Source organism: Callithrix jacchus, chromosome 7 (assembly GCF_049354715.1).
Source record: "Callithrix jacchus isolate 240 chromosome 7, calJac240_pri, whole genome shotgun sequence".
NCBI lineage: Eukaryota > Metazoa > Chordata > Mammalia > Primates > Cebidae > Callithrix > Callithrix jacchus.
The window spans coordinates 32,503,224-32,519,214 of record NC_133508.1 but is presented as its reverse complement, the minus strand read 5'-3'; the positions used below and the strand labels follow the sequence as shown (position 1 = coordinate 32,519,214).

The 15,991-nt window shown below is 38.7% G+C and overlaps 1 protein-coding gene across 1 annotated transcript in view; it reads right to left on the bottom strand.

Annotated features, from left to right (window-relative positions):
- CCDC7 (coiled-coil domain containing 7) overlaps positions 1-15,991 on the bottom strand; it is a 467,329-nt gene that overhangs the window by 66,496 nt on the left and 384,842 nt on the right. Inside the window, exon 37 of the mRNA XM_078329853.1 lies at positions 14,468-14,551. Coding sequence (XP_078185979.1) covers positions 14,468-14,551 — 84 coding nt within the window. The remainder of the gene's footprint in view (positions 1-14,467; positions 14,552-15,991) is intronic.

Below are 15,991 nucleotides of genomic sequence, written 5' to 3'. Positions count from 1 at the left end.
AAACAAGAACTCAGGAATTTTTTAGAGTTAGTTGGATACTGCTGCTTATGGATCAACTCATATGCATTACACAGTAAACTGTTACATCAGAAACTTGCCCATGAGAAGCCTGTCTCCTGTGCACTTCTGAGGCAGTTGATCAAGTTGAGGAGCTGAAAGAAAGGCTCAAAACCATCCCTCTTTTAGCCTTACACTCCCTAGAAAAGCCATTCCACCTTTTCATCAATGTGGACAGTGGAGTAGCTTTAGGAGTGCTTACTCAAGGACACAGAGGCCACCAGCAGTCCGTGGCCTTCCTAGTATAGGTCTTATATCCAGTCACTTGTGGGTGGCTTCATTGCATCCAATCCATTGCTGCTAGAGCAATATTATTCAAGGAAAGCAGAAAGTTAACCTTTGGAGGAAAATTGACTGTAAGCATGCCTCACCAAGTTAGAACTGTCTTAAACCAGAAAGCACGGAGATGGCTTACTCACTCAAGAATCTTAAAGTATGAGGCCATTCTGCTAGAAAAAGATGATTTAACATTAACCACTGATAATTTGCACAACCGGGGAGATTTCCTAATAGGGAATCCAAATCTAAGGAGAAGACACACATGTTTAGGTTTAATTGATTACCATACAAAAGTTTGACCAGACCAAGGAGAAACTCCCTTCAGAATTGGATGGCACTTATTCATAGATGGCTCCTTCTGGGTGACTGAGGGAAGAAGACACAATGAGTATTCAGTAATTGATGGAGAAACTGTTGTGGAAATAGAACCAGAAAAATTGCCTAACAGTTGGTCTGCTCAAGTGTGTGAGCTGTTTGCACTCAGCCAAGCCTTAAAGTACTTACAGAACCAGGAAGGAACTATCTATATCAATTTTAAGTATGCCTTTGGAGTGACCCAAACATTTTGAAAAATTTGGACTGAATAAGGTCTCATTAATAGTAAAGGTCAAGACCTAGTTCACAAGGTGCTAATCATCCAAGTATTGAATAATCTTCAGTTGCCAGAAGAAATAGCTATTGTCCATTTTCTCAGACACCAGAAAAGCCTTTCTTTTGAAAGTCAAGGAATACTGAAAAAGAAAAAGAAAAACTAATAAGAATAGGTGCTAAAGAGAATTCAGAAGGAAAATGAATATTGCCAGACCAGAGAGAAATGTTGTCAAAATCCATTATGGGGAAAATCTTATTCCTAAGGGACACACTAGGGGCCCCAGACCATGTGTGATGCAGTTCTCAGAGTTTATGGTTGTATAGGAATTTATACCCTGGCCAAACAGGTTACAGATAGTTGCTTAGTATGTAAAATAAATAAACAAACAAACAAACAAACAAACAAATAAATAAATAAATAAACTACAAAAAGATTACCTCTCAGGGGAAGGAATTCAGGCTTAAGGCTATTCCAAAGTATCCAAGTTGATTGCAGAGAAATGCCCCCAATAGGTCATCTAAAATATTTACTAGTGAGAGTAGAGCACCTCACTCACTGAGTCAAAGCTATCCCCTTTTCAAATGCAATAGCCAATAATGTAGCCAAGGCCCTAATTGAAAATATAGTACCCAGGTTTGGACGAATAGAAAATATTGACTCAGACAATGGAACTCATTTCACTGCATACGTGATTAAAATGTTATCCCAAATATTAGACATTAGATGGGAATACCATACTCCTTGGCACCCATCATCATCAGGGAAAGTAGAAAGAATGAATAAGAACCACTGGGGAGAGGAGAAGATGGCACTTATAGGAGCAACTCAGGATTGCAGTCCCAGTGAAAGCGCAGAGGGTGAGTGGATGCTGCATTTCCACTCAGATCTTTATTGCCCACAGACCAGGAGATTCCCAGGTGTAGGAGACCCATGGGCTGCCAGCGCAGCTGTTTGGGCCGGCATGGCTGTTTTGGCCAGTGCCACAGCGCAGTAACACTCCATACAAAATACACTGGTCTGGTTGCCCTGTTAAACTGGCAATTTGAGATTTGGGAAGGCAGATTAGCACATTCATCTGATTAGATGGGACTTAAACAGTAAGCCAAGCCAGGAGAGTCCCGGGTAGCAACGTTGTTTCAGCTGGCGCAGTGGGTTGCCACACGGGAAATCACACAGATCCCAGCGCCCTTTCAGCAGGCAACTGGAACACCTGGGAGAGAGTCAACTGTTCAACTTAAAAAAAAAAAAGGGGGCTCTGAGGCAGGAAGCCAGGTGATCAGGCTTGGTGGGTCCCACCCCCACAAAAACAAACAAAACAGCAATTGGAAATTCTTGGGGTTGAGAGTTCCATGGCAAGCACAGCTGAACCCAGGACAGTGCAGCTTGGTGGAGGAGGGCTGTCTGCCATTACCGAGGCACTCCACCCCTACAGAGGTACTCTGCCATTGCTAACGCAGCCTGCCATTGCTGAGGCAACCCGCCGTTGTGGAGGCAACCCGCCATAACAGAGAGAGTCTGCCATTACAGAGGCAGGCCACCATCGCCATGGCAGTTATAACCACAGCCATATAAACAGGACTACAGGGAATTACACATGGCAGCAGGGTGGAGCCCATGGTAGCAGGGTGGGGCCCATGAAGGCAGAGCAGAGCCCAGGGCAACAGGGCAACAGGGCGGATCCCGTGGCAGCAGGGCAGAGCCCAGAGCAGCTCAGCATAGCCTCGGCAGGCAGGCAGTGACTAGACTGCCTCCTTGCTGGGCAGGACACTGCAACAGATACTCATAACTAAAGCCCTAACTCCCCGGGACAGAGCACCTGAGGAAAAAATGGGATTTATGAGTTCTGCTGCAGCAGACTTAAACGTACCTGCCTAGCAGCCCTGAATGAACAAGGGAGCTCACAGCTCAGCACTTGAGCTCCTATAAAGTACAGACTGTCTCCTCAAGCAGCTCCCTGACCCCATATATCCAAAGAGTCACCTCACAAAGGACTGATCAGACTGACATTTGGTGGGCATCATTCTGGGACAAAGATAGCAGAAGAAGAAACTGGTAGCAACCCTCATTGTTCCACAGCTGCTATGGGTGTTCCCCAGGCAAGCAGGGCCTAGAGTGGCCCTCAGAAGTCCTACAGCAGAGGGGCTAGACTGTTAGAAAGAAAACTAAGAAACAGAAATCCTTCATCATCAACAATCTGGACATCCACTCAGAGACCCAATCGGAAAGTCAGCAACTACACAGATGACAGGTGGATAAATCCACAAAGATGGGGAAAAAACAGCACAAAAAGGAGAAAAACACCTGAAACCAGAACACCTTGCCTCCTACAAGGGACCACAATCCCTCACCAGCAAGAGAACAAAGCTGGACAAAGAATGAGTGTGATGAAATGACAGAATCAGACTTCAGAAGATGGGTAATGAGAAACCTCCATGAGCTAAAAGAACACGATCTAACTCAATGCAAAGAAACTAAGAACCTTGAAAAAAGATTTGAGGAAATGATAACAAGAATGGACAACTTAGAGAGGAAGATGAGTGAATTGATGGAGCTGAAAAACACAACACGAGAACTTCGCGAAGCATGCACAAGTCTCAACAGCCAAATTAACGAGGCAGAAGAAAGGATATCAGAGGTCAAAGATCAACTCAATGAAATAAAACGGGAAGGCAAGATTAGAGAAAAAAGTGCAAAAAGGAATGAACAAAGTCTCCAAGAAATGTGGGACTATGTGAAGAGACCTGATTTACGTTTGATAGGTGTACCTGAATGTGACGAAGAGAATGAATCCAAGCTGGAAAATACTCTTCAGGATATTATCCAGGAAAATTTCCCCAACCTAGCAAGGCAGGCCAACACTCAAATCCAGGAAATACAGAGAACACCATAAAGATATTTCGCAAGAAGAGCAACCCCAAGGCACATAATCGTCAGATTCAACAAGGTTGAAATGAAGGAGAAAATACTAAGGGCAGCCAGAGAGAAAGGTCAGGTCACCCACAAAGGGAAGCCCATCAGACTCACAGCAGATCTCTCAGCAGAAACTCTACAAGCCAGAAGATAGTGGGGGCCAATATTTGACATCCTTAAAGAAAAAAATTTTCAACCCAGAATTTCATATCCAGCCAAACTGAGCTCCATAAGTGAAGGAAAAATAAAATCCTTTGTGAACAAGCAAGTACTCAGAGATTTGTCACCACAAGGCCTCCTTTTCAAGAGCTCCTGAAAGGGGCACTACACATAGAAAGGAACAACCAATACCAGCCATTCCAAAAACACCAAATGCTAAAGAGCATCAACAAAATGAAGAATCCGCATCAACTAATGGGCAAAACAGCCAGCTAGCATCAAAATGGCAGTACCAAATTCACACATAATGATATTAACCCTAAATGTAAATGGGCTAAATGCACTAATCAAAAGACACAGACTGGCAAACTGGATAAAAAGCCAAAACCCATCTGTGTGCTGTATCCAGAAAATCTATCTCACATGCAAGGATACACAAAGGCTCAAAATAAAGAAATGGAGGAAGATTTATCAAGCAAATGGAGAGCAAAAAAAAAAAAAAAAGCAGGAGTTGCAATTCTCATCTCTGATAAAATAGACTTTAAAGCTACAAAGATCAAAAGAGACAAAGAAGGACATTACATAATGGTAAAAGGATCGATACAACAAGAAAAGGTAATGATCCTAAACATATATGGACCCAATACAGGAGCACCCAGATATATAAGGCAAGTTCTTAATGACTTACAAAGAGACTTAGACTCCCACACAGTAATAGTGGGAGAATTTAACACTCCACTGTCAATATGAGAAAGATCAACCAGACAGAAAATTAACAAGGACATCCAGGGCTTGAACTCAGACCTGGAAAGCAAACCTGACAGACATTTATAGAACTCTCCACCCCAAATACACAGAATTTACATTCTTCTCAGCACCACATCCCACCTACTCTATAACTGACCAATAATTGGAAGTAAATCACTCCGCAGCAAATACAAAACAACTGAAATTGTAACAAACAGTCTCTCAGACCATAGTGCAATCAAATTAGAACTCAGAATTCAGAAACTAACTCAGAAGTGCACAGCTTCATGGAAACTGAACAACTGGCTCTTGAATGTTGACTGGATAAACAATGAAATGAAGGCAGAAATAAAGAAGTTCTTCGAAACCAACGAGAACGAAGACACAACATGCCAGAATCTCTGGGACACATTTAAAGTAGTCTCTAGAGGAAAATATATAGCAATAAGTGCCCACATGAGAAGAGTGGAGAGATCCAAAATTGACACCCTATTGTCAAAATTGAAAGAGTTAGAGGAGCAAGATCAAAGAAACTCAAAACCTAGCAGAAGACAAGAAATAACTAAGATCAGAGCAGAACTGAAGGAGATAGAGACACAAAAAAAACCTTCAAAAAATAATAAATCCAAGAGCTGGTTTTTTGAAAAGATCAACTAAATAGACAGACCACTAGCCAGATTAATAAAAAAGGAAAGAGAGAATAACCAAATAGATGCAATAAAAAACAATAAAGGGGAAATCACCACAGATTCCTCAGAAATTCAAACCATCATCAGAGAATATTACAAACAACTCTATGCACATAAACTAGTAAACCTAAAAGAAATGGATAAATTCCTGGACACTTGTGTCCTCCCAAGCCTAAACCAGGAGGAAGCCAAAACTATGAATAGACCAATAACAAGGTCTGAAGTTGAGGCAGCAATTAAGAGCCTATCACACAAAAAAAGCCCAGGTCCAGATGGTTTCACAGCCGAATTCTACCAGACACACAAAGAGGAACTGTTACCATTCTTTCTGAAACTATTCCAAATAATCCAAAAAGAGGGACTCCTTCCCAAATCATTTTATGAGACCAACATAATCCAGATACCAAAACCTGGCAGAGACTCAACAAGAAAACAAAACTTCAGGTCAACATCCATGATGGACATAGATGCAAAAATCTTCAACAAAATACTGGCAAGCTGATTGCAACAGCACATCAAAAAGCTTATCCACCATGATCAAGTAGGATTCATCCCGGGGATGCAAGGCTGGTTCAACATATGAAAGTCTATAAACATAATTCACCACATAAACAAAACAAAAACAAAAACTACATAATTATCTCAATTGATGCAGAGAAGGCCTTTGACAAAATTCAACAGCCCTTTATGCTAAAAACCCTCAATAAACTCGGTATTGATAGAACGTATCACAAAATAATAATATGTATTTATAACAAACTGACAGCCAATATCATAAAGAATGGGCAAAAGCTGGAAGCATTCCCTTTGAAATCTGGCACTAGACAAAGATGCCATCTCTCACCACTCCTATTCAATATAGTACTGGAAGTTCTACCCAGAGCAATCAGGCAAGAAAAAGAAATAAAGGGTATTCAAATAGGAAAGGAGGAAGTCAAATTGTCTCTATTTGCAGACGACATGTTATATATCTAGAACACCCCATTGTCTCAGCCCAAAAACTCCTGAAACTGGTAAGCAGCTTCAGCAAAGTATCAGGATACAAAATCAATGTGAAAAAATCACAAGCATTCCTATGCACCAATAACAGACTGAAAGAGAGCCAAATCAAGAATGAACTGCCATTCACAATTGCTACAAAGAGAATAAAATACCTAGGAATACAACTAACAAAGAATGTAAAAAACCTCTTCAGGGGGAACTACAAACCATTGCTCAACGAAATAAGAGAGGACACAAACAGATGGAGAAACATTCCATGTTCATGGTTAGGAAGAATCAATATTGTGAAAATGGCCATACTGCCCAAAGTAATTTACAGACTCAACACTATCCCCATCAAGCTACCATTGACTTTCTTCACAGAACTAAAAAAAACCACCTTGAACTTCATATGGAACTGAAAGAGAGCCCGCATAGCTAAGTCCATTCTAAGCAAAAAGAACACAGCAGGAGGCATCACACTACCGAACTTCAAACTATACTACAAGGCTACAGTAATCAAAACAGCATGGTACTGGTACCAAAACAGAGATATAGACCAATGGAACAAAACAGAGGCACCGGAGGCAACACAACATATCTACAACCATACAATCTTTGATAAACCTGACAAAAACAAGCAATGGGGAAAGGACTCCCTGTTTAATAAATGGTGTTGGGAAAACTGGCTAGCCATGTGCAGAAAGCAGAAACTGGACCCCTTTTTGACACCTTACACTAAAATTAATTCCAGATGGATTAAAGACTTAAACATAAGACCTGGCACCATAAAAACCCTAGAAGAAAATCTAGGCAAAACCATTTAGGACATAGGAGTAGGCAAGGACTTCATGACCAAAACACCAAAAGTATTGGCAACAAAAGACAAAATAAACAAATGGGACCTAATCAAAGTCCACAGCTTCTGCACAGCAAAAGAAACAGTCATTAGAGTGAATCGGCAACCAACAGAATGGGAAAAAATTTTTGCAGTCTACCCATCTGACAAAGGGCTGATATCCAGAATTTACAAATAACTCAAACAGATTTACAAGAAAAAAACAAGCCCATTCAAAAATGGGCAAAGGATATGAAAAGACACTTTACAAAAGAAGACATATATGAGGCCAACAAACATATGAAAAAATGCTCATTATCACTGGTCATTAGAGAAATGCAAGTCAAAACTACACTGAGATACCATCTCACGCCAGTTAGAATGGTGATCATTAAAAAAATCTGGAGACAAGAGATGCTGGAGAGGATGTGGAGAAATATGAACACTTTTCCACTGCTGGTGGGAGTGTAAATTAGTTCAACCATTGTGGAAGACAGTGTGGCGATTCCTCAAGGACCTAGAAATAGAAATTTCATTTGACCCAGCAATCCCATTTCTGGGTATATATCCAAAGGACTATAAATCGGTCTACTATAAGGACACATGCACATGAATGTTCATTGCAGCACTGTTTACAATAGCAAAGACCTGGAACCAACCCAAATTCCCATCGATGATAGACTAGACTTGGAAAATATGGCACATATACACCATGGAGTTTTATGCAGCCATCAAAAACGATGAGTTCGTGTCCTTTGTAGAGACATGGATGAATCTGGAGAACATAATTCTCAGCAAACTGATGAAAGAACAGAAAATGAAATACCGCATGTTCTCACTCATAGGCGGGTGATGACCAGTGAGAACACATGGACACAGGGAGAGGAGCACTATACATGGGGCCTATTAAAGGGAATAGGGGAGGGACAATGGGTGAGGGGAGCTGGGGAGGGATAGCATGGGAGAAATGCCAGATGTGGGTGAAGTGGAAGAAGGCAGCAAATCACACTGCCACGTGTGTACCTATGCAACTATCTTGCATGTTCTGCACATGTACCCCAAAACCAAAAATGCAATAAAAAGAAAAATAAAATAAAGAACCACTTAACTAAATTAGTCTTAGAGACTTGGTTGCCATGGACCGAGTGCCTTACCATTGTCCTGCTGAGAATCTGAACTGCCCTGTGGAAAGATATTGGTCTTTCTACTTACGAGATGGCTCTAGAGATTGCCTTATTTACACTCAATTACTGACATTTCTACCTTCAAAACAAAAGATCAGTTCCTTAAAAATTATATACTTGGTCTATCTTCTACTTTCTCTTCTCTTAAAACTAAGAGAAAGTGGTGCCTCTTAGCACAGGTACCACCCCTGGAGTTCCCGGTGCATCAACATCAGCCTGAAGATCACATCCTGATCAAAAGCTGGAAAGAGAAGTTCAAGCTGACCTGAGAAGGACTTTACTTAGTGCTTCTATCTACTGAAACCACAGTCTGTACAGCAGGGAGAGGATGTACACCCCCTGGGTCAAGAAAGTGCTGCCGCCTCCAGTGGCATGGGCAATATTTTCAAGGAAAAACCCTACCAAACTAAAGCTAAGAAAAATTTAACTCTTTTTCATCATTTCTATTATTTTTTCCTCACTCTATTGCTGACCACCTAGTTATTAATGTAACCAAGTCAATTTTGCCTAAAGCTATCACATTTGATGCTTCCCTTGTTATACCCTGTGGAGACTTGCCGAGTCAAAGACAGCTCTCCACTTCAGAAAAGCACCTCTGTCCTTTCTGGCTCTCCTCAGACTGAAAATTAGTGAATTGGGACCATTTAGTTGGGGAAGGTTTTAATGAAGCCCCTGTCAACCAGAAGTCTTGCCCCCACCCCCCGGGATACAGAGCTTTTATGCTCTAGTTGGTCCAACATTCTGTGGATCACTAAAGAACAAGGATGGACTGTCCCAACCAGTAGGTGTGATTTCCTAAAACCATACCTTCATTTTATGAAAGGAACAGCTTCACCTAACTGTCAGCTCAAACCCTCAACGTTCTTCCCCTTCTCTAAGCCAGTTCCCTTCTTTAAGCCAGTTTTATGGTATGGGGGCTGAGAGGTTTCAGGAACAGACCCTATCAGATCCTTTGAAATACCATTCATTGATCCCCCACTGCCTACAACTTCCCCTAAGCCTTCTTCTAAAACCTCTCAGAATGAGAAAATTGTTCCTCTTCCATCTAATGACAAGACCAAGGTAGTTACTGTAAAAGTTAAAGACTTAAAACGAACTTTGGCAATTAAGACAGTATATCAAGATGCAAATGCCTTGTTGAAATAGATCAAATATTACATCCACACATTAAACAGAAGCATTTGTTATGCTTGTGGGCATGGCAGGCCAGAGGCTCAGATTGTCCCCTTTCCCCTAGTATGGTCCTCCAGTTGACCAGGCATGGGCTGCATGGTAGCTCTTTCCCAGGATTCTAGAGCCTGGGGTAACAAGTCCTGCCAAGTTCTCTCTCTCTCTGATATATCCCGAAGTTTGACACACTGATTATAGAATTATTTTATTTATGTTCTTTTCTGCATGGGTTTTAATTAATGTGTGGGATTATTTAATTTCATCCAGAAGACCATTTTTATTATTTTTATAAAGCAGGTTACCTAGCAACAAATCTCAGAATTTTTATTTAGGACTATCTTTATTTTACCATAATTTTAAAAAGGTAGTTTTGTTCAATATAAGATCCTTAATGGACTGTTTCTTTCAACACTTTGAATACGCCATCCTATAACTTCTGGACTTCATAGTTTCTGATGCTAAATTAGTGTTAATATGATTGGGCTCCCTTTTACATGATGATTTGTTTTTCTCTTCCTGTTTTAAAGATTTTCTCTTCAACCATTTATAATATAATGGGTCTCTGGTGGATTTCTTTGTGTTTAATATGGTTGGGTCTCACTAAGTTTAAATGTGTAGATTTTCATACATTAAATATTTTCAATTATTGTTTCTTCAAATATTCTTTTTGCTCTTTTCTCTCTCTGTTTACCTTCTAGTGTTTCTATTATTGTATTTGTTCTAATTCTTTAAGCTTTTGTTTTTGTTTTATATGTAGGTTTTGTTTTTGTTTTTGTTTTTTTGTTTTCTATTTTTTTGAGATGGAGTCTCACTCTGTTGCCCAGGCTGGAGTGCAGTGGTGCGATCTTGGTTCACTGTAACCTACACCTCCTGGGTTCACACGATTCTCCCACCTCAGCCTCCTGAGTAACTGAGACTACAGACATGGGCCATGCTATCACACCAGGCTAATTTTTGTAGTTTTAGTAGGGACAGGGTTTCACAATGTTGGTCAGGCTATTTTTAAACTCCTGACCTCAGGAGATCCACCCATCTCAGCCTCCCAGGTGCATGAGCCACCATGCCTGGCATGATTCCTTTTCCTGATAGTTTAAATCTACTATTTACACACTCGAGTGAAGTTTTCTTTGAAATTATTGTACTTTTCAAGTCTAGAATTCCCATTTATTCCCTTTGAAAGTAATTTATCTTTGTCTAATTGATAAGACACATGATTATGAACTGAATTGTGTCTCCTCATAATTCTTATTTGACGCTTTCACCTCCAATGCAAATATATTTGAAGATAGAGACTTTAAGGAGGTAATTAAGTGTAACTGAAGTCAAAGTGTGGGAGCCCTTTTCCAATGGTACTGGTGTCTTTATAAGAGGGAGAGACACGTGAGAGTACACTCTCTCATGTGTGCTTTCTCTCTATCCATCCCCATTCACAGAGAAGAGGCCTTGTAGGTGGGCAGCTGTCTGCCAGTCAGGAACAGAGGCAACATCAGAAATCAACCTTGGCAGCACTTTGATTTTGGACTTTTAGCCTTCAGAACTGTGAGAAAACCAATTTCTGATGTTTAAGACACCAGTGCAGTATTTTCTTCTGGCAGTCTGAGCAGAAAATACACACATTGTCACCATACCAATTTTTATGCTTTAATTATGGCTTCCTGGAATTATCTGAACCTATTTATAATAACTGCCTTGTAGCCTGTGCTAAGTCTAACATCTTGGACTCCCACAGACTTTTTGTTGCTTACTTTTCTTCCCCCTGTGTTTGGGTTATGCTTTACTGTTTCTTTGAATGGCTCATAATTTTAAACTAAAAACTGGACATTTTATTTTTATTTATTTATAATGTATTTATATTAAAATTTCAACATTTTTGGATTCGGGGGCACATGTTCAGGCTTGTTACCTGGGCATACTGCATGTTGCTGAGGCTTGGTATATGAATAATCAATCCTATCACCAAGGTAGTGAGCATAGTACCCAATAGGTAGTTTTTCACCTCCTGCCCCCAACCCCACCTCTCTATTAGTAGTCATCGGTGTCTATTGTTATCATCTCTGTGTCCATATCTACCTAATGCTTACCACCCACTTGTAAGTGAGGACACACTATATTTGGTTTACTGTCCCCAGGTTAATTTGCATAGGTTAATGGCCTCTGGCTGCACCCATGTTGCTGCAAAGGAGATTTTACCCTTTTTTATGGCTATATAGTATTTCATAATATATTTTCTTTATCCTATCCACCACTGATGGACACTTAGGTAGATTCCATGTCTTTGTGATTGTGAACAGTGTTGCAATGAACATATAAGTGCATCTGTCTTTTTGGCAGAATCATTTATATTCTTTTAGATACATACCCAGTAGTGGGATTGCTGGATAGGATAGTAGTTCTGAGTTCTTTGGGAAATCTCCACACTATTTTCCACAGTGGCTGACCTAATGTACATTCCAACCAATAGGGTATAAGTGTTCCCTTTTCTCCACAGCCTTCCAGCATCTGTTGTTTTTTGATTTTTAAGTAACAGTCATTCTTATTGGTGTCAGATGGTATCTCACTGTGGTTTTGATTTGCATTTCTCTGATGATTAGTGATATGGAACATTTTTACATGTTTGTTTGCAGCTTGTATATCTTCTTCTGAGAAGTGTCTGCTCAAGTCTTTTGTTCACTTTATGATGGGATTGTTTTTTGCTTGCTGAGATGTTTATGTTCCTTACAGATTCTGGATATAGACCTTTGTCATATCCATAGTTTGTGAACATTTTCTCCCATTATGTTGGTTGTCTGTTTACTCTGTTAGTAGTTTCTTTTGCTGTGCAGAAGCTCTTTCATTTAATTAGGTCCCACTTGTCAATTTTTGGTTTCATTCAAATTGCTTTTGAGAACTTAGTCATAAATTATTTCCCAAGGCCAATGCCCAGAATGGTGTTTCCTAAGTTTTCTTCTAGGATTCTTATAGTTTAAGGTCTTATATTTAAATTTGTAATCTATCCCAAGTTACTTTTTGTATATGATAAAAGGTAGGGGTCCAGTTTCATCTGCATATGGCTAGCCAGCTATCTCAGTACCATTTATTGCATAGGGAATCCTTTCACCATTGCTTATTTTTGTTTACTGTCAAATATCAGATAGCTGTAGGTGTGTGGCTTTCTTCTGGGTTCTCTTTTCTTTTCCATTGGTCTACATGTCTGTTTTAGTATCAGTGTCATATTGTTTTGGTTACTATAGCCTTATAGTATAGTTTGAAGTCAAGTAATGTGATACCACAAGGTTTGTTCTTTTTGCTTATGATTGCTTTGGGTATTCAGGCTCTTTGTTTGTTTGTTGTTGTTCTATATGAATTTTAAAATAAAAACTGGATGTTTTGGAAGATGTATTATAGAAACATCTAGATATTAATTTACTCATTATATTTCAAAACTTGCTGTTTACTTTTTAGTAATTTTTTTGAGCATTTTACTACAGTATCTTTCTCCACCACAAGAAGCTTCCAATATTGTTCCTCTGGGATCACTGCTTTTGGTACACACACTGCCACCAATGATAGTGATTTGGTTTCCTATTCCTGTGTTAGTTAGGCTCTCTTTAACTGTCTCTTTCCCATATTTCTCTACTAAGCTCCCTGCCTCTTTCAGTATGTCACCAAAGATCAAGGAAAAAGATGCCTCACACTATTATTCCAGAACTAAATTTAGCTGTGTTGTAATCACTGAATGGTGTAACACAACTAAATAACTTTACTGTAGCTATTATAATTTTACCTTACATTTTTATCAAATACAGAGAATAGGTAGCCAGTAAAAGGACTATCACATTCATAAGTTAGTCTGTATGCTTTTACAAATTTAAGGCAACTTTCCTCTCTAAGCCAGAAATATGAAATGATAAGTACAACATTTGTTTTCATTTTTTTCAACTTTCATTTTAAGTTCAGGGGTCCAAGTGCAAGTTTGTTACATAGGTAAACTTGTGTCATGGGGATTTGTTGTACAGATTATTTCATCACCCAAGTATTAAGCCTAGTACCCATTAGTTATTTTTTCTGATCTTGTCCTTCCTCCATCCTCCACTCTCCAAAAGGCCCCAGTGTGTGTTGTTCCCCCTCTACATGCCCATGAGAATGTGAAGTATTTGGTTTACAGTTCCCATGTTAGTTTGCTAAGGATAATGGCCTCCAGCTCTATCCATGTCCCTGTAAAGGACATAATGTTGTTTCTTTTTTTATGGCTGCATAGTATTCCATGGTGTATATGTAGCAAATTTTCTTTATCTAGTCTATTACTGATGGGCATTTGGGTCGATTTCACATCTTTGCTATTGTGAACACTGCCGCATTATAAAAGGGTAAAGGTTCAATTCAACAAGAATATCTAACTATCCCAAATATATAAACATCTAACACAAGAACACCCAGATTCATAAAGCTAGTTTTTAGAGATCTTCGAAGAGACTTAGACTTTGACACAATAATAGTGGGAGACTTTAACACCCCACTGATAATATTAGACAAATAATCGATACAGAAAGTTGTATCAGAGATATTCAGGACCTGAACTCACCACTGAATTAAAGTATAGCATTTGAAATAATAGCATCAAGCACATATGTAGTTCACAACAGCCTTGTGTTTTTATGAATTACTTTACCAGTGGATGAGTTCTAAAACTAATCATATCTAACTAATGCTCCACTTATAGCAAATACTAGAGTTACATAAATTATAGGAGGAAATTCAGGAAGACATTTCTCATGTAATAATAACTTACAGCTACAGTTGTCATCAAAGATCCATATTTAATTTAACTTCAGAGAAGCTAAATAAGCCATCAACAGGAGACTTGAAAAATTCTTGTCCTTACCTGCATGACTCTTTAATTGTATGTCCATTAGCTGCTTTATGATATCTTTTCCATTAATGTCTTTCAAGCGTTTTAGGACAGCCTCTACAAAAATAAAACAGATTATCAAAATTCTTTGAAAGGTACATTGTAACATATGTCTATGTCTGTGTATATGTTATGATATATTTGTATGTATGAATAGTAATAACTTAATTAGCATCAGTTATTAAAGAAGATGAATTAGTTAAAAAAAGATCTGGACTGCAGAATCACAAAGCCTTAGAATTGGAAGCAGTCTTAGCAATTATGTACGCCTAGAGAAGTTTAGTGATTTGAACAAAATGAGACACATGGTTAACTATAAAACTTATACCAAAATAGATGTTCATTATTCCTTAACCAGTGCTTTTTTCCATACAATGCTGCCTCTTCTGCAAACTGAAATTATATTAGAGAATTTATGATATGAATATAATTTTTAAGCATATTCATACTCTATATGGATATACCTCATGAGGTGAAATATGATTTTATTCACAAGTCAACTTGTAAAGTATGGTCTTTATAGTCACAGAAAGTTACCATCAGGGAAAAATTATCTGATTCTTCTAAGAATGTTAGCCCCTTTTTATGTCATGTAACTATAAATTACATGACAGCAGTGATTATCGTGGACTGGTAGAAATGCCCTCTCAGGTCCATTTAGATTGTAGACTTTGTAGACGAAGAGGAAGAAATAGGTAGATTTGCATTCGTATCAACATTGAAATTGGATCACTTTCCCTTTGAGTTTTAATATGACTTGAACTTTTTGCTTGGTTTTGAAATTACTACTAGGGTCAATGAAGGAAAAATAAAATAAAAATTGATATAGAAAATTCATATTAAAAATGAAAGAATTTGGATTGATGAAGCTGGGTCATCTAGTTGACTTCAAGTTTTGTAGGTGAAATTGGGTCTTAGCAGAGCATGTGACTGTAGTGTGAAAACTGCAATGACCCAGATATCATAAAGTTTTTCTCTGGAGAAATGGTAAAATAAAATTTACTATGAATAAATGTTAAGGCTACACAATGACCTTTACATCCCATATGTACCACCATTACAATCTATGTAGAAGTAGAAACAATTTAGGGCATCATCTCCAAAATGAAAAGATGCATCAGATTAAGAGAACAAGTTATTACTTTAATTAAAATAGTTTGTGGAGATGATGACCTATAGCAACAATAACAACAACAACAAAAACTGGGGAACATTAGCAGACATATTTTAAACTCTTTAGTTATTTCCCTAACTGGTATAAGCAAGGAGTGCTGATTCATTTGAATTAGGCAAGCAAAAGTTTCTTAGACAAGTAATGAATATTTGAGGACACATAGGTTTAAGCACTAAGAATATAAAAATATGTGCCAGAGAAACGTATTTTAGTAAGGGCCACAGTTCTCCTTAATCACACCCTCCCAGTACTTTACATCTCTTTTTAAAATGGTTACACATGGATTTTATTGAGCTTTCTTTTTTATAAGTGTAATATATCAT